The following is a 25,510-nucleotide window of genomic DNA, read 5'->3' as shown; positions in this document are numbered from 1 at the left end:
CCTTCAGTTGTTTTTAAAAGCTTCTCAATCCTCTAACCTTTCACAAATTTTTGCTATATTACACGCCCTCTCTTTTACTTTAATGCTGTCTTTGACTTCTCTTGTCAGCCACATTTGACTGATCCTCTCTTTAGAATACTTCTTCATCTTTGGGATGTATCTACCCTGCACCTTTCGAATTGCCCCAGAAATTCCAGCCATTGTTCTGCTGTCATCCCTGCCAGTGTCCCCTTCCAATCAACTTTGGCCAGCTCCTCTTTCATGCCTCTGTAATTCCTTTTACTCCACTGTAAAACGGATACATCCAACTTTAGCTTCTCCTCAAACTGCAGGGTGAATTCTATCTTGTTATGGATACTGCCTCCTGAGGGTTCCTTTACCTTTAGCTCCCTTATCAAATCTAATTCATTACACAACACGCAGTCCAAAATTGCCTTTCGCATTGTGGGCTCAGTCACAAGCTGCTCTAAAAAGCCAATCCATAGGCATTCTACAAATACCCTCACAATCTAGAGAAAATCTGTAGATGCTGGAAATCTGAGCAACACACAAAGTGCTGGAGGAACTCAGCAGGCCAGACAGCATCTATGGAAAAGAGTACAGATGACGTTTCCAGCCAAACTCTTCGGCAGTCCTGCTCTTGTTCCATGCCTCTTCTATTTCCCATTGTGATTTATATGCCACATCCTGGATTCTGTTTGGAGTCCTGTGTATACCTCCCATCAGGATCTTCTTACCCTTGCAGTTTCTTAACTCTACCCACAAGGATTCTACATCTTCCGATCCTACGTCACCTCTTTCTAAGGATCTGATTTCATTTTTTATCATCAGAGCCATCCCACCTCTTCTGCCTACCTGCCTGTCTTTTTGATACAATGTGTATCCTTGGAAGCTAAGCTTCCAACTGTGATCTTTTATCAGCCACGACTCAAGTGATGCCCACAACATCATACCTGCCAATCTTTAACTGCATTGCTACCTTACTCTGGATCTACCTTATTCCAGATACTGCATGCATTCAAATGTAACATCTTTAGTCCTGTATTCATCACTCTTTTTGATTTTGCGCTCATGTTATACTTCAACTCATGGCAGTGACTGCAATTTTGCCCTATCGTCTGCCTGTCCTTCCTCAAAGTCTGACTACACAATGTAATGACTTGTATACCAATTGCCCCATCCTCAGCCCTTTCTCTCTAGTTCCCATCCCCCAGCCAGATTAGTTTAAACCCTACTCAGCAGCTCTAGTGAATCTGCCCACAAGGATATTGGACCCCTCAGGTTCACGGGTAACCCATCCCTTTTGTACAGGTCATACCTTCCCCAGAAGAGATCCCAATGATCCAGAAATCTGAAACCCTGCTCCTCAGCCACTCATTCATCTGTAATGTCATCCTATCCCTGCCCTGACTAACACATGGCATTGGGAGTAATCTGGAAATTACTACCTTGGTGGTCCTGCTTCCTGTGCTTCCCAGTATATGCCTAGTACTTAGTTCCTTCCTTCTTGTAAGGTCATTTGACTTGGTGTAGAATGCACAGTTAGTTGTACCTTCACTTATATACACTTTCAAAGGTTGGCATAGTTACATTAGATATTACACAACACAATAACTGGGGTAATGTGACCCTTTTTGGATAAACCTCCTGAAAGTACTTAAGACAGCAAATTATGTGCCTCTTATTAACCATTCTGCTACATTAAAGTTGGCATTTATCTCAATCTGATATTCCCTACATTTTGAAGTGCAATTTAAGACCACATGTGTAAGTTTTTACTTACCCAAATGCAATTTGCTTTCACTAAATAAAAAAAATGAATTTTAGAGGTAAGGATATTGAGATGACAGTGCTGTAGATGAGAACACTAGTGACTTCTGATACCTGCTCAGAATGAGGAGACAATAGTACCTACGTTCAACAGGAATCCTGAACAAGCTTGGTATTAGTTAAATGAATATAAATCCCACCGCATCTCAATGCCACAAAAATTATCCCTAACATGGAATGATTAACTTTAGTTAGAGTGGCCAAAGTTTGACTACAGCTGAGACTTGCTGAGTCACAGATGTTGTACTGGTACAACACAAAGGTCCTGACCTCTAACATCAGAGGAACCTTATCACCTCTTGGTTAAGCCTTCAGGGGGAGCAAGTGAGGGCAGGGGATATTGGATATAAATATTAAATAATAATACTAAATGGAAAAATTCAAATTATCAAGACAATAATTAGCTGCACACCATTACCTCCAGCCAGTTTGGAATTAATGAGAAAGATCTTCTTACCTTGAACTCTAGTTCCGTGCCTGTGACATGCTCCCCTGTTTCAACCTGCGTGAGTTTCTGGATGTAAGAGTACAAGTTCCTGGCCATCACCTCAGTGGTCCCACAAGCCACTGCTTCCAGCAGTGCATCATGAATAAAAATATACTGGTCCTCCGTCTGCACCATGTAGTTCCGTTGTGATCTCATCAGCGTCACATGGCCATAGATGTCAACCGTCTTCTCATGTTTTATTCTCTCTAGCATGGCATCAATGACAATGAAACAGCCAGTCCGACCAACTCCAGCACTGAAAGATGAATTGATCCAGGTCAAAAAAGCTCTGCTCTCCACACAATGGCATTAAGGAATGTTAAGCTGTTTGTAGCCCTGTTGTAGCAGCACAGGGGCACAGGGGCACATTCTCCCTGTGACTATGTACATTTCCCCCAGCTGCTCTGCTTTCCTCCCATATTTCAAATCTATGTCGGAACTGGCCACTGCAAGTTCTGCTAGTGTGTAGGTGAAGTTGGTGTGAGTGTGAGACACAACAAGTTGCAGAGAGATATGTGGTGAAAAGGAAATAATGGGATATGACAAGGACACAATAGACCAGGTGACCTCCTGTGGTGGTAAACCATATGAGAAAATAATTGTTTTGGATGAGCTGACCTTGCGAAGATTCTTTTGTTTGTGGACAGAGCAATGGAAGCACTAGCTGCTCCTGAACATAAAGTCCCACAGCACAGGAACAACCCTTTCATCCCACTGAGGGACATGGACCTTACACCTGGAACCCAGTAGGTCAGCTGGCTGAGTTCCTTCAGCACCTTGTGTGTTGCTCCAGAAAGCAGCATCTGCATTGTCTTGTGTCTCTCTTCAGCCCACTTTCACTCATCCATTTTATCCCTCCAACCTTCCCCTCAACTCCTTCCAACTTCTACCAGAGGCAATTAAGGAGAACTCGCAAGTCTTGAGGATATGGGAAGAAACCTATGTGGTCACAGGGATAATGTGCAAACTCCGAGTTCCTGAAGTAAGAATTAACATTGGTCTCTGGAGTTTTGAGGCAACAAGATCGAGTAGCTCCTACACTATATCACGCAATGTGGCTCAATACCTTCAAGTGAAATCTGACTACGGCCAAGATAGATCTCCTTGCGGAAAATGCTGACAGAATATTTGGATTCATGATTGAAATGGGCTTATGTCAAACTGACAGAATAGTATTACTTATGAAATGTTAGACATGAGAAAGGATGATCACAGATCACAAAAACTTTAAATATATGGAGCTGAGCTTGCTTTTCACAGGATAATGAATATCAGAATGGATATGGTTCCAAAACAGAGATAGCATCTAAAAAATGAGGGTTCAAAATATCGGCTGAATACCCATCAAATGATCACTGAGTTCAGTAAAATAGTGGAAGCTGCCTCTGTTTAATAGGCTTTTGTTCTAAGCTCAGTGGAAGATTTAGTGATGTGCACTTGGGTTGAAATCTGTGTTGATCATAAATACTAACAACATTAAACTGTCTGATGTCAAAAATGAAATGTAGATGATTAATTCAGAGCTTTTGTTTGGTGTTCAGTCAGAGGGAACATGCTCTGGGAGGTAGAGGTGACATGAGTGGAATAGTACCTGCTGGCATTGTTTCCTCTGTGTGAATCTCTTTCTCTCCATCTCAGCACTAACTTCAAATCAAACCATACATTTCCCAGTGCATCACTCATCGAAGAAAAAACTGCTTGGAGCTGAGTAAACAGCACTTAAAAAATAAACAAGAGACATGATGAGGTTTACTTCCATTGGCCTACAGCCATACAGAATTAAGGGCAGCCATGCCATTGTTCATTTCTCTTTTGGCAGGGTATAACCACAAGAGACATTCCTCACATAAGATATTCTTCAACCATGCTGTTATTCATTTATTATGGTTCCAACCCACCTAAAATGAACAATTTGGCCAGGAAAAGGAGGGAGAAAGTAATCAAACATAGAGCTCCTTTGGTTCCAAGTCCGTCTCTGAACTGTAGGGTTGCTTCAGTGACATGTACAATGGAGAGAGCAAACAACTATTTCCCAAATAAGGGAATGACCCTACCTGCAGTGCACCACCACGGGGCCAGCGTCGGGAGGATTGCAGGTTTTCACTCTTCTGAGGAACGCTAGGAAAGGAGTAGGATACTCGGGAACACCGTGGTCAGGCCAAGCCGTGAACTGAAACTGACGAACCTCACGCTTCTCACTGGAGCCATTCTGAAAAGGACAAAAGAGAAATGCGTGTAGCACCTATCGCATCCATTCCAGGACACCCCAAAGTGCCAAACTGTTGAAATGTGATCATAGATGACATGTAGGGAGCAAAAGAAAACAATTCACACACTGTAAACGCATACAAGCAGTCTGATAAGGTATTTCTGTGCAATGATACTGGAGCAACAGCCTAGATATTAGAGGTCAAGTTATCAGCTGGGACTCCAATGTATAACCCTTTGTCTCAGATGCAAGGGTTCTATCAACTGACCTCTCAGATTATATTGATCAGACAATGGCTGATCTGAAACGTTACCTCTTATTTCTTTTTCCACTGATGTTGCCTGACCTGCTGAGCTTTTCCAGCATTTTCTATACTTATTTGGTCAGGACAGAGTTTCATTTTGATAATACTGTAATATCCTTTCATGGCAGGTATTTTACAGGTTTTCTGAAGTTCTGAGATTGTCACAAGGGCAGGAACTAACAGGAAATGGGTTGCAGGCTAAACAGCAAGGTGCACAACAAGTAATGCACTCAAGCTTTAGAAAGAATACAAGCAGTTTCAATCCAGTTTTCATTATTTCACTGAATACTCGGAGTTAAAGAATGTATTATGTCCGAGACAGGATTGCCATTTCTGTATTCTAGATATCCCTGTTTTTGAGGTAATTTTAATTAGATCTTGTGGCATTAATTATGGTAGTTTGAAATTGCACTGCTTAGAATGGGTGCTGTTTGTAGAAGTTATTGAGTGATGCGTGCATTGAATAAAAGAATAGTGGATGATCAGTTAAAAAGAAGTTCTTCATTGCAGTTATGAAAATCTCTGAACAACTTTCTTTTCAGTGCTAAGTGACTCATTTTTTTTTCTCTTTACGATGTCAAAGTATACCTTGCATCTGTGGCCCTGAATTCTTCCTCAGGAATGCATGGGCTGTTGTGATTCCTTATACAGCACACTCCTTAACCATGCTGACCAGGCAGTAAATACTGTTTAGCAACCTAGTCTTCCCAGAGAAGCACTGTACTGAGAGGTCCATTTGATATCAATTTTGTACCTTTTATTCCACTGGCCCCATCCTACAGTGAATGAACAACACTAGTCTTGATCATAATCCCTACCCACTCTGAGGCCCAGATCTTGATCAACCTTCACCCTCTCTCCCCTGCATCTGCCGCACTCCATATCTGAGAATGGTCATCCTTCTGTTCCCCTGTCCTGAGGTCCAGTCCCCAAGATGAAGGCACATCTTCCTGTTGGAACTGACACAGGGACAGTTCAAGGCAGCTCAATGGAAAGGATTAGTAATAAGAGAATATAGTATGCATGATGTCAATAATTTTTTTCCAAATAATTTGTTTTAGTATTTTCATTATTTAAAAGTGTGTTTTTAATTAATTTTTTAAATGTTATTATCTCAAGCAAATAACATTTAATTGATTATTAATAAGTCTGAATGTTTCTAACTGTCATGGGCATTCAGAAACACTTAACAAACTTGCCACCTTGGCCAGTCGGCATACTCTGGTTTACGACTGTGCCGCTGGTTCATATGAATAGGCCATTCCCACATGAATATTTGACGTTCCTCAAGGGCTTGTTGGCATGGTGAGAAACTCTGCAGCATATTGGAGAGGAGTATTTGTCACCGGGAATTCCTAGGATCACTGGATCTTCCTGGTGTGTCACAGGCCTTAGTATTTGAGACCTGGAATTAATCAGTCTACATACTGAAACTGGGGTGCCTTGCGCCTTTCTTGAGTCCAAATTCACACCCACCCTTTAGCACATTTAGTACACTCAGTCAGTCTTTTGGTAATATAGTATATGGTAATCTTTTGAATTAGTTACCTTGTGTAGGCAGAAATTACGAACACAGAAGGTGGCCAACTCAATGGTGTCCAACAGAGTCACCTGTATCATTCCATAGGTATCTGTTCCCCGGCTGGGCCAGTATTGATCGCACTTCACCTGAATCAGGGTGCAAGGTACAAATAATCAGGCTCCGTACAGACGGTACATGCAAATATTTGTTAGAAACCATAGTTACAGATATTAGATAGAGCATGGATAAAGACACTGTGTAGATACCAGTATAGAGATTGTAGATGTAGCAGCAAGTAATAGATACCTGTACAATTATAGTATTTGTATAGATTATATGAGAATGTAATAACATATTAATGGAAGCAGGGGTGGGTCACTTGACCCTTGCATCAGTTATGCTATGTATTAGATAATATTGTGGCTAATCCACTACCTCAGCATCACTTTCTTCCACAAACCCCATAGCCTTGATGTGCTTCCTGCACAACTGAGAGGATCCTGACTGGCTGCATCACTGCCTGGTATGGGAACTGTCAATCACAGGACTCTGCAGTGCTGACAGCCCAGCACATCTGTAGATGTGAACTTCCCACTATTCAGGACGCTTGCAAAGACAGGTGTGTAAAAAGGGCTCGAAGGATCATTGAGGACCCGAGTCACCCAACCACAAACTATTCCAGCTGCTACCGTTTGGGAAACGGTATTGCAGCATAAAAGCCAGGACCATCAGGCTCCAGGACAGCTCCTTCCACCAGGCCATCAGATTGCTTAATTCATGCTGAGGCAACTGTATTTCTCTGTTATATTGACTACCCTGTTGTACATAATATTTATTATAAATTACTACAATTTGCACATTGAACATTTAGACGAAGACGTAACATAAAAGATTTTTACTCCTCATATATATGAAGGATGTAAGTAATAAAGTCAATTCAATTCAATTCAATTCATATCCAAAAAGTTCAATCTTTGATGTGAATATACACTGTTACTGAGTTTCTACAGTCTACCAGGTCCATAATAACAAATGTTCAACACTGTATGGATGAAGAAATACCCTCTCGTTTTGGTTGATGTCTGTACAGAGGACAGTACATAGGCAGCAGTTCTAGATCCCTCTCCAATGACACTGGTTACTAGAAGCAGGTCGGTATGGAGAACTGTACAGAGTTCAATAATATCATACATATCTGTACTGAGTACTGGGTGCAGACTGTACAGAAACACTGGCTCTGACACTGTGTATTGGTATCTATGCAGGAGATAGTTGGTAAAGAAATAACAATGGCTAAATTCCAGAATTTGTGATTACATGCTTTGGGTATGAAGTACACAATATTTTCTTCTACAAACATACCGGATACAGAAAGAGGGCTTCTCCTGTTTGCTTTAGTTTCTTCACACATTCCATTGATGTAGAAGTTGGTAGTTAATCGGCCACTCTAAATTGCCTCCACAGGTTGGTAGAACCTGGGGAGAATTGATGGGAATGTGCGGAGGATAAAACAGGTTGGGATAGAATCAGCGTACAAATAGGCATGATGGGCCAAGGGGCCTATTTCCATGCTAAAGCTCCCAATGACTCTAAATGAGTACAGGTGTATGGATCTTTGTGTGGGAACTCTAAGTGCAAGCTCCAGGTATTGTTTCCTGAACAGGTAGTAGGTGTAGGCTGTCAACATGGATAAATGTGGAGAGACAGGTAAGATGGCAGGGATGGATACTTAATCGGAGATCATAGGTACCATCAATCAAGAGAAAAGTAACATTTCGGGTGAAGGGATAATGACCTGTAACATAAACAGCGATTCTCTCTCCACAGGTGCTGTCTGGGCTCCTGAGCATTTCTAGCACTTGTTTCAAATTTCCATCATTTGCAGTTATTTTGATTTCAGGCTTTGCCAGTTATTTCTGGTTTCCAGGTTCTAATCAGAGAGGAGCTGAAGGACTATGGCTTTCCCAGACAACAGGGCTGGCAGAAGTTGCCAAGCTAGGGTCGATCTAGTTCTCTGTAGACTGGGAATTGACGAAGGCAAGCTGCGTCAGTGGGGCCAGAACTAGGATTGTGATTTTGAATACTTAGTGAGAGTGGGAGTCAGACCCTGGGATAATTGCAGAGGTAGAAAGCATTCAGAGTTCAGCAGGTTGAGGTAATTGATGCTACAGAGTACACTAGTGTCATTGGTACAACCAGAAGAAATCTGTGGCTACGAGAGTACCAGGAGATGCAAAGAACTATTACATGAGGCAGTTGGGTGACTGTCAGACAGTCAGATAGAACTGTTCAAACTGTTGAAAGACAAATTTGAGATTATTGTGCAGTAAGGTGTGAACTTATTAGAAATGTGGATCAAAAATATTTCCAGGTGGGTATGCGATTCGTCTCAGATCGATAATCCACAACAGGCTGTTCTCCCTCCTAAATAACTAATCATTCAATAAAAACAAACAAAGTAAAGTGGGGACATGTTGGGAGGTACACAGTGGGTGCATCAATAACTGTGCAGAGGAAATACGGTTTAACCTTCTGAGTGGAGATTCTTCAGCTGAGTTTTAAGCTGGCTTACAAGCGGCACTTTCAAAGACTTTCTACAACTCAGGACCTCAGTATTACTTTTACGCACAGTTTGTCTTATTCTGCACACTGGTTGTTTGTCAATCTTTGTCTGTTTATGTATGCATTTATTTTTCTCTCTGTAAATGCTGCAGGAAATTGAATCTCAAGGTAGCATATGGGTAATATACGCATACATTGATAATAAATTTACCTTGAACTTTGAACATTAAACTTCAGACGCTAACAGTCCTGCTGTGAAGTTCCAGTGTGCTGTTCTTACTAATGTCCAGACATTATGGGGCTGCTTCACGATGGTGTCAGCTGCACCAAAGTACTGAACAACATCCTGTTCACCAGGTGGTAACTAGACAATAGCTGTATTCAGGATGCCCTATCCTCTCTGAGGGATACTGACTCCATATTAAAGACAGGTAATTTACAATTTGCACTTGAGTTCACAATCCCTGGCAATAAAAGAGGCTGCTTAAGCAGTCATCGATGAGGAAAGGGTCCAGCTGGCTCTCTTTTGCCAAGCTAACAGTAGTCAGTCGATTGAAGCCTGCTTTCTATTAAGTGCTGCAAACCACAGCAATCGACATTACATTCAGCAGACTGAGTGAAGTGGTTGCATTTAACCTTTCATGTGGCTCAGTGGTGCAATCTCTGAAAACATTCTAAAGCTGTTCAGGTGGTGTGAGTTACTTAGCAGTACGGGTTAGGGGTTGTGTGGGCGACTATTTTGTGACACAGTAAACGCTTCCAATCAAAATCACCTATTAATCCCTCTTCGGAGTGAGGAGGATCAAACATTGACTGGGACATAAGAGATCGCCATATGAGAGGAGGATCTGGTAGCTTATTATTTAGGGTCATACATGAGGAACATGCATTGGGTGAGGTGCTGCACTGCCAAACTCATGAAAGAAGCAACAGCGTCATCAGTAGAGGAGGGAGCTCGAATAATAAAATCAAATCTCTCTTTTCCTCACCACCTCGCTGACAATCAACACTGAGACACCTCAAGGATGCGTACTTAGTCCATGGCCCTTCTCTCTCTACACCCTCAACTGTGTGGCTAGGCACAACTCAAACACTATCTATAAACTTGCTGACGACACCACTATTGTTGCAGAATTTCAGATGGTGACAAGGAGGCGTACAGGAGCGAGACAGATCAGCTGGTTGAGTGGTGTTACAGCAACAACCTTCCACTCAACATCAGTACGACCAAGGAATTAATTGCAGATTTCAGGAAGGTTGAGTCGAGGGAACACACACCAGTCCTCATTGAGGGACAAATGTGGAAAGGGTGAGCAGTTTCAAGTTCCTGGGTGTCAACATTTCTGAGGATCTATCCTGGGCCCAACATATTGATGAATTACAAAGAAGGGAAGACAGTGGCTATACCTCATTAGGAGTTTGAGGAGATTTGGTATGTCACCAGACACACTGTCAAATTTCTACAGATGTACCATGGAGAGCATTCTAACTGATTGCATCATGATCTGCTATGGAGGGGCTACTGCACAGGATTGGAAAAAGCTGCAGAAAGTTGTAAACTCAGCCAGCTCCATCATGGGGTCTAACCTCCCCAGCATCCAGAAAACCCTCACAAGGCGATGCCTCGAAAAGCCAACACCTATCATTAAGAACCCCCATCACCTAGGACATGCCTGCTTCTCATTGCTATCATCAAGGTGGGGGTACAAGAGCCTGAAGACACACACCCAGTGTTTCAGGAACAATCTTCCCCTCCACCATCAGATTTCTGGATGGAAAATTCACATGCTCAGTACTTTTTTCCAATTCTTTTTGCACCACTTATTTTATTCTTGTATATACTTCTAATTGTAATTTATTGTTTTTATTACAACATATTGCAATGTACTGCTGCTGCAAAACAACAAATTTCATGACAGCTGCTGGTGATATTAAACCTGATTCTGATTCTATTTGCAAAGTTTGCAAAATTGTACAGTCTGTGCTCAGCTTACCCCACTAGGTTGCATGTATTTGGGATGAGTGAGGAAACACATAGTCACAGGGACTGGGACCATTTCAAACTCTGCCCAAGCCTTATTTACCTTTGGTTATCCCTTAGTTAACTCTAGAGATTTTAGTAATATAATACCAGAGATGGAGGATTGGAAAATCCAGATTGATCTCTTTATAGATCCCATGAAGAAATGGTCCTAGCACTAACCTCAGGTTGACCTTTTTTATCTGTCAGAAAAACATCCATTGTCCAAAAAATCATCCCTTAGCCAAATTCACACACAACTTTCCCTTCACCTTTCTGTTTCTATTTCTCTACTAGGTGCACTGTTAGATTCTTTATATTGTGCCTCAATGATTCATCAACCCTCTCTGTTATCAAAGAGCTCATTCAGGCTAGTTTAACGTAATGTGCTTTATCAAGCTTTGATACCCACAGCATTAAAATGGTTATTGTTGGTTTTGATGACCTAAGGTCACAAAAGAACACTATGCTCTGCAAATCTTTAACGATCGTTCATGTTTCTGTTGCATTTTTAAACCTGAAATCCATGATATTGAGGAAAACCCACTCCTACCCGAGATTTTTCCTCCAGTTTTGTCATCATGACGATAGTTGCACTTCTCTGCTCCCAGACCATTCGCCAGAAATCCCCAAACGTCTCTGGCAGTGGTCCCTGTGTGGCGATGTAGGCATTCTGCTTCCGGTAGCCATCGATATAGTTTGCATTGATGTAATCACTGCCCGAGATACCTGCCAGTCAGGAGCAGAAAGAAGGGGTTAAAAAAAAAAATCAGTCATATCATTTGCGAACAACGTTTCACAAATCATTGCTCTGCTGAGAGTTACCAAGCTAAGGTTTGAGTAAGCATCAAAGAAATATGTTGATTATTTCAGTGGGGTTAGAATTAATTTATCTGAAGCATAAATCACTATGCTAGGGTTGGAACAATATGGAATAGGAGGAGGATTCTGACAGGTTCAAATCCGACTAGTTACCCCAAACAATCTGTTTGGCTTGTGTCAATTCCCAATCCATGTAAGCAAAGTTCCCTCTAATTTCTAATAACCAGTGTGCGCAAAAATCTTGTGATGTGCAATTTTTTTGCCCAGTGACAACAACATGTGTGCACAGAATAATTTCTTCAATAAAAACAGTAAACATAAGCCAGTTCTAAAATCTGCAGAGAAATCATCGCACACTCCGCATTGTCCGTATCAGGAACCGGAAAAGGAAGTGTGCTTGCGTACGATCGTGAAATATACTTAACATGCCAACGAGGTAGAGGGTGAAAACCTTTTGTGTGCAGTTTAAATTCCTTCGTGCAGTAGTTGCAAAAGGTGTGTGTGCACACACACCCACACACTTCAGAGGGAACATTGCATGTAAGTCAACTCCAAACTGGCTGGGTAAGAAGGTACAAGAGCAAAGCAGGAGTCAACTGCTAAAGCTCCTAAATTGGTTGGAACTTTGGATTTGGAATTGGTTTCTTATTGCCACATGTACTGTGATACAGCAAAAAGCTTGCCTTGCATACTGTTCGTGCAGATCACATCATTTATCTTGTTTGAGCTAGAACCAGGTAAAGCACTAACAGGTGCAGAATTAAGTGTAACAGCTACACAGAAAGTGCAGTGTAGGCATACAGTAAGGTGCAAGGTCATAACAAGGTAGATTGTGAGGTCAAGAGTTCATAATAATGGACTACAGAGCCTTTTAATAGTCTTATAACAGCAAGGCAGAAGCTGTCCCTTAGCCTGGTGGGAGGTGCTTTCAGGCTTTTATACTATCTGCTGAATAGGAGGGGGGAGGAGAGAGAATATCTGGGGTGGATGGGGGTTGTTGGTTGTGCTGGCTGCTTTAGTGAGGCACTGAGCAGAGCAGACAAAGTCCATTGAGGGAAGGCTGACTCCTGTGATGTCCAGCACTGTGTCCACAACTCTCTAGCATTTCTTGCTGTCATGAGTATCCAGATGGGATGCTTTCTACAGTGCATCAATAAAAATCGGTAAAGGTTGATGAGAACATGCCAGATTTCTTTAGTCTCCTGAGGAAGTGGAGGTGTTGGTGAGCTTTCTTGGCCGTGGCATCTATGTGATGGACCAGGACAAGTTATAAGTGAGTAGCAGATAACTGTGTCACTGTTCTTCCCCCACCACGTGCTCACTGTTAGTAGTTTCTCAGAAAAAATCACCTTACAACTCTATGCTAATTAGGCATTGTTCTGCTCAGATCTCACTGCATTATCTAATTGAAGAGCATCCAATTAATTTAGCAGCAACAAATTAAGCTGAGAAAGAGTGTTGCCAGTTCTAACTTTTGGAACCATATGTTCAAATTTCCAAGGCAGTCCTGGTTAGTGATTCAGAGCACCATTATGGAACATTATCTGCCAAAACTAAGTTCACTTTGTGCACTCAGCCTCATCTCCCACGCTTTGATCAAACCCAATTAGGTACAAGAAATGGTGAAGCAACGAACGATTCTGTTGGAGATACTCGGCAGATCAAGCAGCATCTGTGGGAGGAAAGGAGTTGTTGACATTTTGCGTCAAAGCTTGCATCAGGATTCCAACATCTGCAGTTTCTTATGTCTGCAAGGAATTGTGTGAAGTTGAAACCAGATAATTTCTGGCAGCTTTAAAACAAACTGATACATCTGAGGGGCTACAATGGCTGTAATCAATGAAAGCAGGAAAGCCCAGTTCCTCACATGAAGAAACTCAACATTTGCCAGAATTTTCACAGGATAAAGGCTTACATGAGACACTGCAACAATGTACATTCTCTTCTCTTATGATGAACAATAAGGAAACAGCTCATTGATCAGGCATCCTTGGTTCTTAGTTGAAGAAAAATTGGAGATGTGAATGCATACCACTCCATGTTCCAGTGAGGTATTTTTATTTTCCTTCATCTCCCTCCACTTACACTTCCCTCACATAGATCAGCTCTTCATCACCTTTCTCAGAATTGGGTTTACTGTCACTGACATTAACCATGAGATTTGCCGTTCTGTGCAGCAGGGAGGTGCAGGCATAACAAATTACAGTAAGTTACTATTAATACAGTATGTAAGTTGTGCAAAAGAGCATTGGTGAGGTAGTGTTCATGAGTTCATGGACCATTCAGTAACCTGATGGCAGAGGAGAAGAAACTGTTCCTGAAACACTGAGGGTGCATCTTCTATCCAATGGTAGTACTGAAAGGAGGACATGTCCCAAAAGCTGAGGGTCCTTCATGATGGATGCCATTTGTTGAGTCACTGCCCTTTGAAGATGTTTCCAATGATGCTTGTGCCCTTGAAGGAGCTGACTTGATCTAGAACCTTCTGCAGCTTCTGACCCTGTGCACTGGAGCCTCCATACCAGCCAGTTATGCAACCAGTCAACATGCTCTCCACGGCACATCTGGAGAAATTTGCTAGAGTCTCAGATGACATACCAAATTTCCTTAAACTCCTGATGAAGTGTAACCCCGGGCATGTCTTCGTCATGACTACAGCAACATGTTGGGCCCGTGATAAATCCTCAGAGTTGTTCGAAGCTATTCACCCTTTCCATCACTGATGCCTCAATAAGGACTGGTGTGTGATCTCCTGACTTCCCCTTCCTGGAGTCCACATATCACTCCATGGTCTTACTGACATTGAGTACAAGGTCATTGTTGTGACATCATTAGACGAGCTGAAATATTTTGCTCCTGCATGGCTCCTTGTCATTATCTGAGATTCTCCAACAACTGTGATGGAGTCTGAGCTGTGCCTAGCCACACAGCTTATACCACAAGCTTTTGCAACAGTCTATCAGTGCATTTCCACCCCACAGACATTCCTTCTGCATATAACATAAGGAAATAGTAATAGCATTTGCGTGTTTAAGATGGTGCTAGTAAAGCACAGTGATGACTTGCTGACAGCAGACATAACTATTAGCTACTTTATTGCTCACACTTTTTCTCGAAAATGATCACCACAATCAATAGCCTGTAGCTTCCCCTTTTGGAGTTGGGCTTTTGAACCCTGTATGACCTGGCTTTTTTGCGGTGTGAACTGAAGTCTTGAAGGTGCTGGACGTTTGCAACATGGCGTGTACAGGCTGAATTGAGGCAGCAAGGCCTGGGCCTGAGAGCAGGGAATGAGCCATTGTTTGACAGCTGGAGTGGACTTGGAGGCGATTTGAAATGGTGGAACCCAGGGGAGGCAGGGATGAGGTGGTGGGGCCCAAGCCCAAAAGTAAAGAACATCAATGTTTGGCTGAATTGGAAAGGTTGGGTATGGGATGAATCGAGGTGGCAGGTTCCAGGCCTGAAAATGTATCGAAGTGCCAGGACCCAGGTCTGAGCATGAGAAACAACCCACTGTTTGGCCGATTTAAGTGCTGGGCCAGATAGAAAAGGTCAGAGTACCAGGGCCAGAGGAGAGGGACATGCCCATGTTCTGCTTGCTGCTCAGCAAAGTTAACTCCTCTCTGCACTAAACTGATGGGCTCTTGGATCGGCTGCGACTGGCTTTGCGGCTGTGAACTCACTTTTGTCAACTTCAGTTCTGAATGTTATTGTTTGCACGATTTGTTTTTATTTTTCTGCTCGTTGGGTGTTTGATGGTCTTTTTTAATGGGTTCTGTTGGGTTTCTCTGTTTTATGGCTGCCAGTAAGGAGATGAATCTCAGGGTTGTAGCTGGTATACAAACTTTGATAATAAATATACCTTGAACTTTGATTAAGATCATAAGACAAAGGAGCAGAAGTCAGCCATTCGGCCATTGAGCTGATCCATTCTCCCATTTAGTCCCACTCCCCCGCCTTCTCACCATAACCTTTGATGCCCTGGCTACTCAGATACCTATCAATCTCTGCCTTAAATACATCCAATGACTTGGCCTCCACTGCTGCCCATGGCAAAAAATTCCATAGATTCACCACCCTCTGGCTAAAAAAAAGTTCTTCGCATTTCTGTTCTGAATGGGCGCCCTTCAATCCTTAAGTCAAGCCCTCTCATACTAGACTCCCCCATCATGGGAAACAACTTTGCCACATCCACTCTGTCCATGCCTTTCAACATTCGAAATGTTTCTATGAGGTCTCCCCTCACTCTTCTAAACTCCAAGGAATACAGTCCAAGAGCGGACAAACGTTCCTCATATATTAACCCTCTCATTCCTGGAATCATTCTAGTGAATCTTCTCTGTACCCTCTCCAACGTCAGCACATCCTTTCTTAAATAAGGAGACCAAAACTGCCCACAGTACTCCAAGTGAGGTCTCACCAGCACCTTATAGAGCCTCAACATCACACCCCTGCTCCTATACTCTATTCCTCTAGAAATGAATGTCAACATTGCATTTGCTTTCTTCACCACTGACTCAGCCTGGAGGTTAACATTAAGGGTATCCTGTACGAGGACTCCCAAGTCCTGTTGCATCTCAGAACTTTGAATTCTTTCCCCATTTAAATAACAGTCTGCCCATTAAGTATGACCCAGAACCAGTGGAAAGTCATCTGATGTTTGTAATGTACTGGGTATGTTTTTAGTGCATACCCACTCACAAAATTATTACAATATTAATGTGCCTTTGTACTCTGAAACACTCCCAGTCTCTGTAACTTCACACATGCTGATCTTTATGAAATACTATCAACCAGAAACATTTATTCTTTTTCTTTTTCCACAGACCTGCTAAGTATTTCCAAAATTTTTCCAATGTTAAATAGGTTACAGCTTTACTTTGCACTATTTCAATGTTCTGTGTAATGATTTGATCTGAATGAACAGTATGCAAGACAAGCTCTTCACTGTATGTTGGTACATGTGAAAATACTTAACCAATTCCAATTCCATCTTCTGTTCTTAATTTTGTATAAAGCCTCCTGAACTCTGAAGGAATATATTGCTCATGAAATGAAAAATTAAAATAAGCATCTGGAGGTCCATTTAGTTAAAATGTCTGTACCACTCATAGCACCTTAGAAGGGGTTTGGACAGAGCAAATTGTGAGTAGCTGATTTGTCTGTCACTTGGGTCAGGAAAACAGAGTCTGCAAATTGTTGGCAGAGTAACTAGACAGGGTGGGGAGAAATGGGAGAAGTAATTTCAAACAGAGGGTTCTGATCTGGAATTCACTACCTGTTGGGGTCGGTTCAACAGGGAATCAGGTATGTACATTGAAAAGGAGACAAAACTGGAAAGGGTCTAAACTGGGTAGATACCAATGCGCTGGTAAAGATGTATGAGGCTAAGTGGCCTGTTACCGTGCTGCATGATTCCAAGATCTTGTGGTTGATTGGACAGTGCAGTCCAGAACTAGTGGAAAAAAGTGACCTTAAGAGCTCCAGCGATCACAATTATTTATTATTTTTGAGGCGAATTATTATATGCAATGCACTTTCAGTTGTGTTTTATTTTCCGGCTATGGACACTTGGCTAGCCATTCTCAATATTGTGACGATGTATCTCCAGTACCTATAATGAAGAGTTGTTTTAATCGAGCATTAAGTGACCATCACACGATAAAAAGACCCTCCAGCATTGAAGCAAGTACCTTCAAGAGTCACGGAAAATCCAATTTCTTGCTTACGTATCCGGTATGCATCCATTCATACTCGACATGCTGCACTTGCCCCAAGAGGTTTCGTCACCTGATCTCCTGCCAATATCCACCTCACCTCTCACCACTGGTCTCCCAATACATCCAAATTCACAACCATACATTTGGAATGTTTTGGCTGAGGTTTAAAAAAAAACCAGCATCAAGCCCAGCATTTATGGCTCAGTCCGAATTCCCCATGAGAAAGTGGTGGTGAGCCACTTCCTTGTAGAGTTGCAATCGTTTTGGCGAAGGTATTGAGTAGGGTGTTCCAGGGTTTTGACCCATAAAAGAACATATTTCAAAATTCAGGATGTTTTGTAACATCAAGGAGAACCTGCAGGTGGGGCTGTTGTGATGTGCAGGAAGCACTCTTGCTTGGTGAAAGAGATTGCAGATAAAGACCAGAAGTCCATTAAGACATATGAGCAGAATTAGGCTATTCAGCCCACTAAGTCTGCTCTGCTGATTTATTTTCAGTCATGGCTGATTATTTTTCCCTCACAAGCCAGTCTCCTGCCTTCGCTCCTTAAACTTTGACAGCCTTACTAATCCAGAGCCTATCGCCTTTGCTTAATATATACACAATGACTTGGCCTCCACAGCCATCTGTAGCAATGAATTCCACGGATTCACTATCTTCTAGTTAAAGAAATTCTTCCTCATCTCTGTTCTAAAGAGACGTCCTTCTAATCTGAGGCTATGCCCTCTTGTCCTACACTCTCCCACTACTGGAAACATCCTCTCTACATCTATGCTTTCTAGGCCTTTTAATATTCAGTAGCGTTCAATGATGTTGAGCCATCAAATGCTCCTCATACATTAACCCTTTCATTCATGTGATCATTCCTGTAAACCTTCTCTGGACTCTATCCAATGGCAGCACATCCTTTCATAGATATACGGTCCAAAACTGCTCACAATACTCCAAATACGGTCTTCAATTCAATCCCTGTTTTATAAAGGCCATCACACCATACACCTTCTTATGCACTCAATCAACTTGAGTGGCAACTTTGAGGGTCAATGGATATGGACTGTAAGATCCCTCTGTTCTTCCACACTGCTAAATATCCTGCTATTAACCCTGTATGCTGCTTTGAAGTTTGACCTAATCTAAAGGCTATCACTTTACACTTTTCCAGATTGAACTCCATCTGTCACTTCTCAGTCCAGCTCTGCATCCTATCAAAGTCCCTCTGTAAGCTATTACATCCTTCTGCACTATCCACAACATCAGCAACCTTTGCGTCATCTGCATATTTACTAACCCACCCTTCTACTTCCTGTACCAAGTCATTTATAAAGATCATGAACAGCAGGGGTCCCGGAACAGAACACTGTGGAGCAGCACTGGTCACTGACCTCCAGGCAGAATTCACTCCATTTACTACCACACAGAATTAAGACTATCTTTAATCAGACATTGCTTCTCCAAATGCTCAGAAAAACTATCTGAGAGTCCTCTCAGTAGTTTGTCCATCACTGATGTAAAATTCACAGATCTAAATTCCCAGTATTATCTCTATTATCTTTCTTGAACAAAGGAATAACATTTTCTACCCTCCAATCATTTGGCCAGTGTGGATACAAAGATCTTCACCAAAGGTGAAGCAGTCTCTTCCCTTGCCTCCTGTAGTAACCTGGGATATATTGTGTATGGGCTCAATGCTTATTTAACTGAATGTTTTTCAGAAGTTCCATGCATTCTCTTTCTTTATGTCATCATGTTCCAGTACATCAGCTTGTTTTATACTGTTCTTGCATTCATTAAGGTCATCCCCACCTCCTCTGACTTCAGGCACATGCTTCCACTTTTATCCTTGATTGGCCTTAACTTCAGATTGGTCATCCTCCTGTTCTTCATATACATATAGAATGCCTTGGGGTTTTCCTACTCGCCAAGATCTTCCAATGTTCATTTTTAGCTCTCCTACGTCCATGCTTAAGTTCCTTCCTGGCAACCTTGTAACTCTAGTGCACTATCAGATCCTTGGTTCTTAAACTTTAAGTATGCTTCTTTCTTCCTCCTGATGAAATGCTCCACATCTCTGGTCAACTATGGTTCTTTCACCTTTCCATCCCTTAGCCACCTCAATGGGACAAACCTGTCCATAACCCCATGAAAGTGCTCCCTAAACAACCTCCAATTTCTGCTTACAAACAAGAGAAAATCTGCAGATGCTGGAGATCTGAGCAACACACACAAAATGCTGGAGGAACTCAGCAGGCCAGGCAGCATCTAGGAAAAGAGTACGGTCAATGTTTCGGGCCAAAACCGTCCAGCATTTTGTGTGCGTTGCTCCAATTCCTGCTGAACATTTTCCTGAGTAAAACTGCTTCCAATTTCTTCTCCTGAGTTTCTGCCCAATAGAATTATAATTTTCCCTCCTGTAACTAAATACTCTTCCATACCGTCTGCTCCTATCCTTCTCCGAGGCTGTGATAAAGGTGAGGGAATTGTAGTCACTGTCAATGTAGTGCTCACTCACTGAGAGGTCTGTCACCTGACCTTGTACACTGCTTGGCACGTTATTCAGTATGGCTTCTCCTCTATTCAGCCTGTCCTGTCGACTGCATCTAAAACTTTTGCACCAAGGAGCTGCCAATTAATAATAGGGATGTTTAAGCCACCCATAACAACAACTCTGTTATTTTTGCACTTTTCCAGAATCTGCCTTCCAATATGCTCCTATGGAATATTCCCAGTAGAATGCTTCCTCCTGTTTCTGACTTTCTCTAGTCTTATTCAGTAGACAATCCCTCCACAACATCTTCCCTTTTTGCAGCTGCGATACCATCCCTGACTAGCAATGCCGTGCCACACGTATTTTAACTCACTCCCCGACCCTTTTGAAACATCCAAACTCGGGAACATCCAGCAGACATTCCTGCTTTTGTGACAGTCAACTCTCTGTAATAGCCACAAAGCTATAGTTCCATGTGCTGGTCCCTTGCTCCAAGTTCATCACCCTTGTTCCTGATACACCTTGTGTTAAAATCGACACATTTCAACCCATCCAACTGACTGTAATTATGCCCTATCCACCGCCTATCTTTCCTCACAGTCTCTCTTCACATCATATCTACCTTTACATCAACTGCTTCATCCTCTGATCTATCATTGTGGTTCTCATCCCCCTGACAAACTAGTTTAAAGCCTCCCCAACAGCTCTAGCAAATCTACTTATAAGGATATTGGTAGTCCTTAAGATAAAGTGTAGCCCATCCCTTTGTGCAGGTCGTATCTTCCCCAACAGAGATCTCAATGATGCAAAAATCTGAAATCCTGCTCTCTGTGTCAATTCTTCAGCCACACAAATCCTATTCTTACCTTCATTGCCATGTGGCACAGGTAGCAATCGATTGTGGTTCTGCTTTTCAGCTCCCTATCTGGCTTCCTATATTCTCTCTTCAGGACATAAATTTTCCAAGTTATGTTGTTGGTACCATGATATCCGGCTGCTTACCCTGCCCTCTAAGAACTACGTAGATCCTCAGTTTAGTTGTCTCTGACCCTGGCACCAGGGAAGCAACATATGATCTAGGAGTCTCCTTAATGTTCACAGAAAATCCTGACTGCTCCTCTACCTATTGAATCACCTATAACCACCACTATCCTCTTCTCCCTCTCTTCCCTTCTGAGTCACAGAGCCCAAATCAGTGCCAGCGGCTTGGGCACTGCAGTTTTCCCCTGATAAGGTGTCCCTCCCAACAGTATCCAAAGCAGTATATTTGTCATTGAAGGTAAAGTCACAGGGGTACTCTACACCATTTACCTATTCTATTTCCCTCTGAATGAAAAGTACTACCTACAAAACATTAGTAGTGAACAATACTATCTACAAAGCCTTTCAGGTCAGAACATGAAAGGCAATAGTTAAATACAAGTTCTTTCAGAGCACATTGCTGCAAGTGTTAACTCAGCTTACTGAACTTGACCAACAGACTACAAGTTCCAACTTCTCAAAGTCATGCAATGAATAGCAATTCAGTGAGGTATCAGAAAGGTGATGGTTCATTTGGGGCTGTCTCTTGACATCTTCAGGAAAGCAATGAAGGATATTGACCAGAATATGCCAAGGAAGGAAAGTGAAAGGAAGAACAAAGAAGTGTTTTATTTCTAAGATGTTATTGGGGAAAAATTAACTAACAGCAGACCACACTTCAGGCTGGCCACATAGCAGTACAAAGCAGTGTGATGTTCCGACAAGGAAAAACCACTTCTCTCTGAATATATTCATGCCAAATATGAAATAATGGACAAACTAAAGACTTCAGGCTCAACAGTTTTCAAAGAGTTAATGGAGAGTCATCAAAGGTCATCTGAAACCTCCCTGTCATAAATGAAAGCCAGTTTTAGTTAGTGTCATTTGCTAAATTGATTGCGGCCCAGTATATTACTATGTTGCCCCATAGCATGTTTTTTCAAAAGCTGAGTGTTCCAATTCATCATCCGTATTATGATGCACGACCTGATTCCTACAAGCTTCCTCTGTCATGGCTAAGTAATTTCCAAGCCTGGTCCAGAATGGCCATTGGCTATAATTACTTGCACCTCCAAAACAATCAATTCCCTGACTGACAGAAGGTTCCTCATTACATTTTCCCAGAAACATGCAGTGTAAATCACAGAGAAATTAGTTGTGTGATAGATCAGTGAAACTTTAAAAGATACTCCAAGCTTTTCTGTGTTGTCAGCTTGCTTCTGCACACTGAAAGAAACTCTGCCGTTGATTTAGCCATAGAGCAGTGCAGCACCACAGAAATAGGCCCCTTGGCCCAACTAGTCTGGGCTGACCTGTTTTTCTGCCTAGTCCCATCTCCCCACGACTGGACCATAGCTTTCTATACCTCTTCATCCATGTACTGTACTTATCCAAACTTCTCTTAAATGTTGCAGTTGAACCCACATCCACCACTTCTGCTGGCAGCTCATTCCACACTCGCACCACATCCTGTGAGTGAGAAAGTTCGCCCTCAGGTTCCCCTTAAGCATTCCACCTTAAACCTTTGACCTATAACCTATTGCTATATCCATTGCTATTTCTCTTGCTTAAAGTACAGTAAATTTATAAAAGCTGATGCACATTTCTTAGCTACGACCAACTGGATTGAATAGAATATTGTCTGTAGGACACAAAGCAAGTATTGTCATGATGGAGCAGACACTGGGAATCTTTGGCATGAACAATGATGATTGCAATTGTAAGAGATGCTCATCTTAGTACCTCAAATATTTTCTTTCAGCATGTGTGGAGAGGAGGAGTATGGAAAAGGAGAACATGTCTATTTTCAAATGTGGACGCACTGATATTGTCAGGAGTCAGCGTCTGGACCCATTATTTTACACGCTAAAGCAAAATAAGTCACACAAGTGCATTGCAGTCTTCTGAGTGGGAGTAAAAGGCAAGCTTTGTACTTGTAACAAGTAGGTTGGAAAGCTCGCCTACTATAGTAGAAACTGCTCTGAGTAGCTTGTTTTGATTATACGGTTGTCTCAATATTGTTACACAGAATGTCATCACCTTCTTCTCGCCCCTTCATTTATTGCCTGATTTTAGAATGAGTCACTTAGTTGCTGGAGTCTGATCTGCAGCTGGAAGATTGTGAAACAAAGGGTGTTTTTGCCACCGTCAGACTGGGCAAGCGTATTTTTGTGAACTATATCATATAGTCTAGTCCTTCTCTCCCAAAGCTGGGTTAGGAAGCTTGAGCCTGTGGCTAGGGACATGGTGAGGATGGTATGCAAAGGAAACAGCACTTTTTCTAGATGATTGGAAGAACGTGAATCAGCACTCTTCTTGGGGATTGTTATTTGTAAAGATTCAACAGCAGGTTGGAGACTGAGGTGGGTGCGATATCAGGAATGGAGATGGGTAACTAACTGCAATTATTCCTTACTTGGAAGTCCAGGCCTGTGAATTTAGAACACATTGATCCCAGCCTACTCAATGACAACAGAGTCCAGGTTTCTTTGCATTGATCTAAAAGCATGGCACAGGGCATTAATATCCTCAACACCCTGACATGGAATTTGGATGAGAGTAACTGGGTAAATATTCTGAGTGGTGTGATTTGACTTGGAAACAGTTGCAAATGAAATTTACTCTTAGCCAAATCAATTTTCAATGTCATAATGCAGAAAGAGACTGAAAGTAATAATGGTATGAGTCATCATCATTATTATATTCCGTGTTGTATGACGTGGTAGATCATGGTCTGTCTACATAACCATGATTATTCTTGGCAAATTTTTCTACGGAAGTGGTTTGCCATTGCCTTCTGCTGGGCAGTGTCTTTACAAGCTGGGTGACCCCAGCCATTATCAGTACTCTTCAGATATTGTCTGCCTGATGTCTGTGGTTGCAAATCCACGAGTTGCGATATGCACCATCTGCTCATACAACCATCCATTACTATGGCTTCACATGACCCTGACTGGGGGGCTAAGCAGGTGCTACACCTTGCCCAAGGGTGACCTGCAGGCTAATGGAGGGAAGGAGTGCTTTATACCTCCTTTGGTGGAGGCATACCTTCACTCTGCCACCCAAAATAGTATGAGTAACACTGGTTAATTGTTACTCTTAGTGAAAGAACATAATTCATATGCTAGAAATCCAAAACAAAAATGGCCAGAAACACTCAGCAGATCTGGCAGCATTTGTGGACCGAGAGACAGTTAAGAGTTTAAGATGAATAACACTTTATTAGTTGACTCTGTTTCCCATCCCACACATGTTGCCTGGCCATTCTGTGCATTTTCTATTATTTTTCACTTTAAGGCTGTCACCTCTTAAGAATTGTCTTATAAGCAACTGCTCTCTGTGTTGCCCTGTAGAAAGTTCCAGGGACTGTCTCCAAAGAACATTTTGTTTAAACTCCTAACATGTAAAAAGTGTGCACATTCTTCAATAGACTTCATTAAATGTTAAGAACCTACTGAGTAAACATGCTCTGCACAATGGGATCAAAATTACTTGCAATGTTGTCTTAAACAAGCACATCATTGCTGATGTGCAAATTACCAGACAGTTCAGAGCTTAAGAAATACGATACAGGTTGCCAATTTACAAAGCATGTTGGTGAATTTATCACAGTTCTTCATTTTCCTGACATGAACTACAGTTTTCCATCAACAACACACTTTAGAACTAAAGGATACTGGAGAAAGTCGCACTAATGAGGGATACCTCAAGCAATATCCAGTCCTAGTACGCACACCTTCACAGTGAGTACTCCTCTCAGATCCTTCCTACCTCCCATCTGCTCCTCACTTACTGGTATATTACTCCAGCACTTCCCAAAGTTCAGTTACTTCAAAATTCACGGTTTGCTGAAACTCATTCTCAAGAGTTGAAAACTGTGGATCTCCTTAATCCTCTCAGTTTTGATTTTCTCCCTTTCCTTTGAAGGTCTACAACCATGCATAAAATAAACTTGGAGCCTGGTAACTACAGCTTACAATTTGCTACACCATCTCTCCCAACGTCAGTTGTAATCATGCCCAATAATGTGTCTGTCTTCTCCCAAGTTCCTCAATAAAAGAGAAAAAATTGATGTTGTACCATATATTGATATGCATGCTTTGTCCCTTATTTACTGACAGTGCATCTAGTTTGTCATTGTTATGGCTTTACAGATGCTATTTCTGTCATATAGCTGTTGATTGGTATTTTAACATGAGGGATGGCAATGAGAAATTAAGGTAAATGCCATTTTGTAGTTATTGAGTAAAAGCTTAGTAAGAACTTGGAGTAGCAAAATTGCAGGGGCAATGGCCGATGAGTAGTTTAACTATAAATAGCCTTGAACTCATTTAATGGCAACGTTTCTGTTAAGGTCATCTCGTGAGAATATAGGTACATTCCTTTCAATAAATGAGATAATGAAGCACCCAAATAAAAGCATGATGGTATATTAGGCCAGGCATTCACAAACTAGCAACAAGAAGTGATGGAAGGAATTAAAGCAGAAAATGCTGGGAAAAAATGCAACTTTTCCTCTTTAGATCAG

General features: G+C 41.9%; 1 protein-coding gene across 10 annotated transcripts in view; it reads right to left on the bottom strand.

The window, feature by feature from the left end:
• The window catches only part of LOC140188305 (receptor-type tyrosine-protein phosphatase delta-like), a 493,362-nt gene that overhangs the window by 34,434 nt on the left and 433,418 nt on the right, over positions 1-25,510 (bottom strand). For all 10 annotated transcript variants that reach the window (XM_072244426.1, XM_072244416.1, XM_072244420.1 and 7 more), the window contains 4 exons: positions 11,488-11,663; positions 6,379-6,498; positions 4,372-4,526; positions 2,288-2,573 (listed from right to left, as the gene is read on the bottom strand). In XM_072244426.1, the coding sequence (XP_072100527.1) occupies positions 2,288-2,573; positions 4,372-4,526; positions 6,379-6,498; positions 11,488-11,663 (737 nt within the window). The remainder of the gene's footprint in view (positions 1-2,287; positions 2,574-4,371; positions 4,527-6,378; positions 6,499-11,487; positions 11,664-25,510) is intronic.

This window comes from Mobula birostris, chromosome 26 (assembly GCF_030028105.1).
Source record: "Mobula birostris isolate sMobBir1 chromosome 26, sMobBir1.hap1, whole genome shotgun sequence".
In the NCBI taxonomy this organism is placed as follows: Eukaryota; Metazoa; Chordata; class Chondrichthyes; order Myliobatiformes; family Myliobatidae; genus Mobula; species Mobula birostris.
This window is presented reverse-complemented; position numbering and strand designations above follow the sequence as displayed.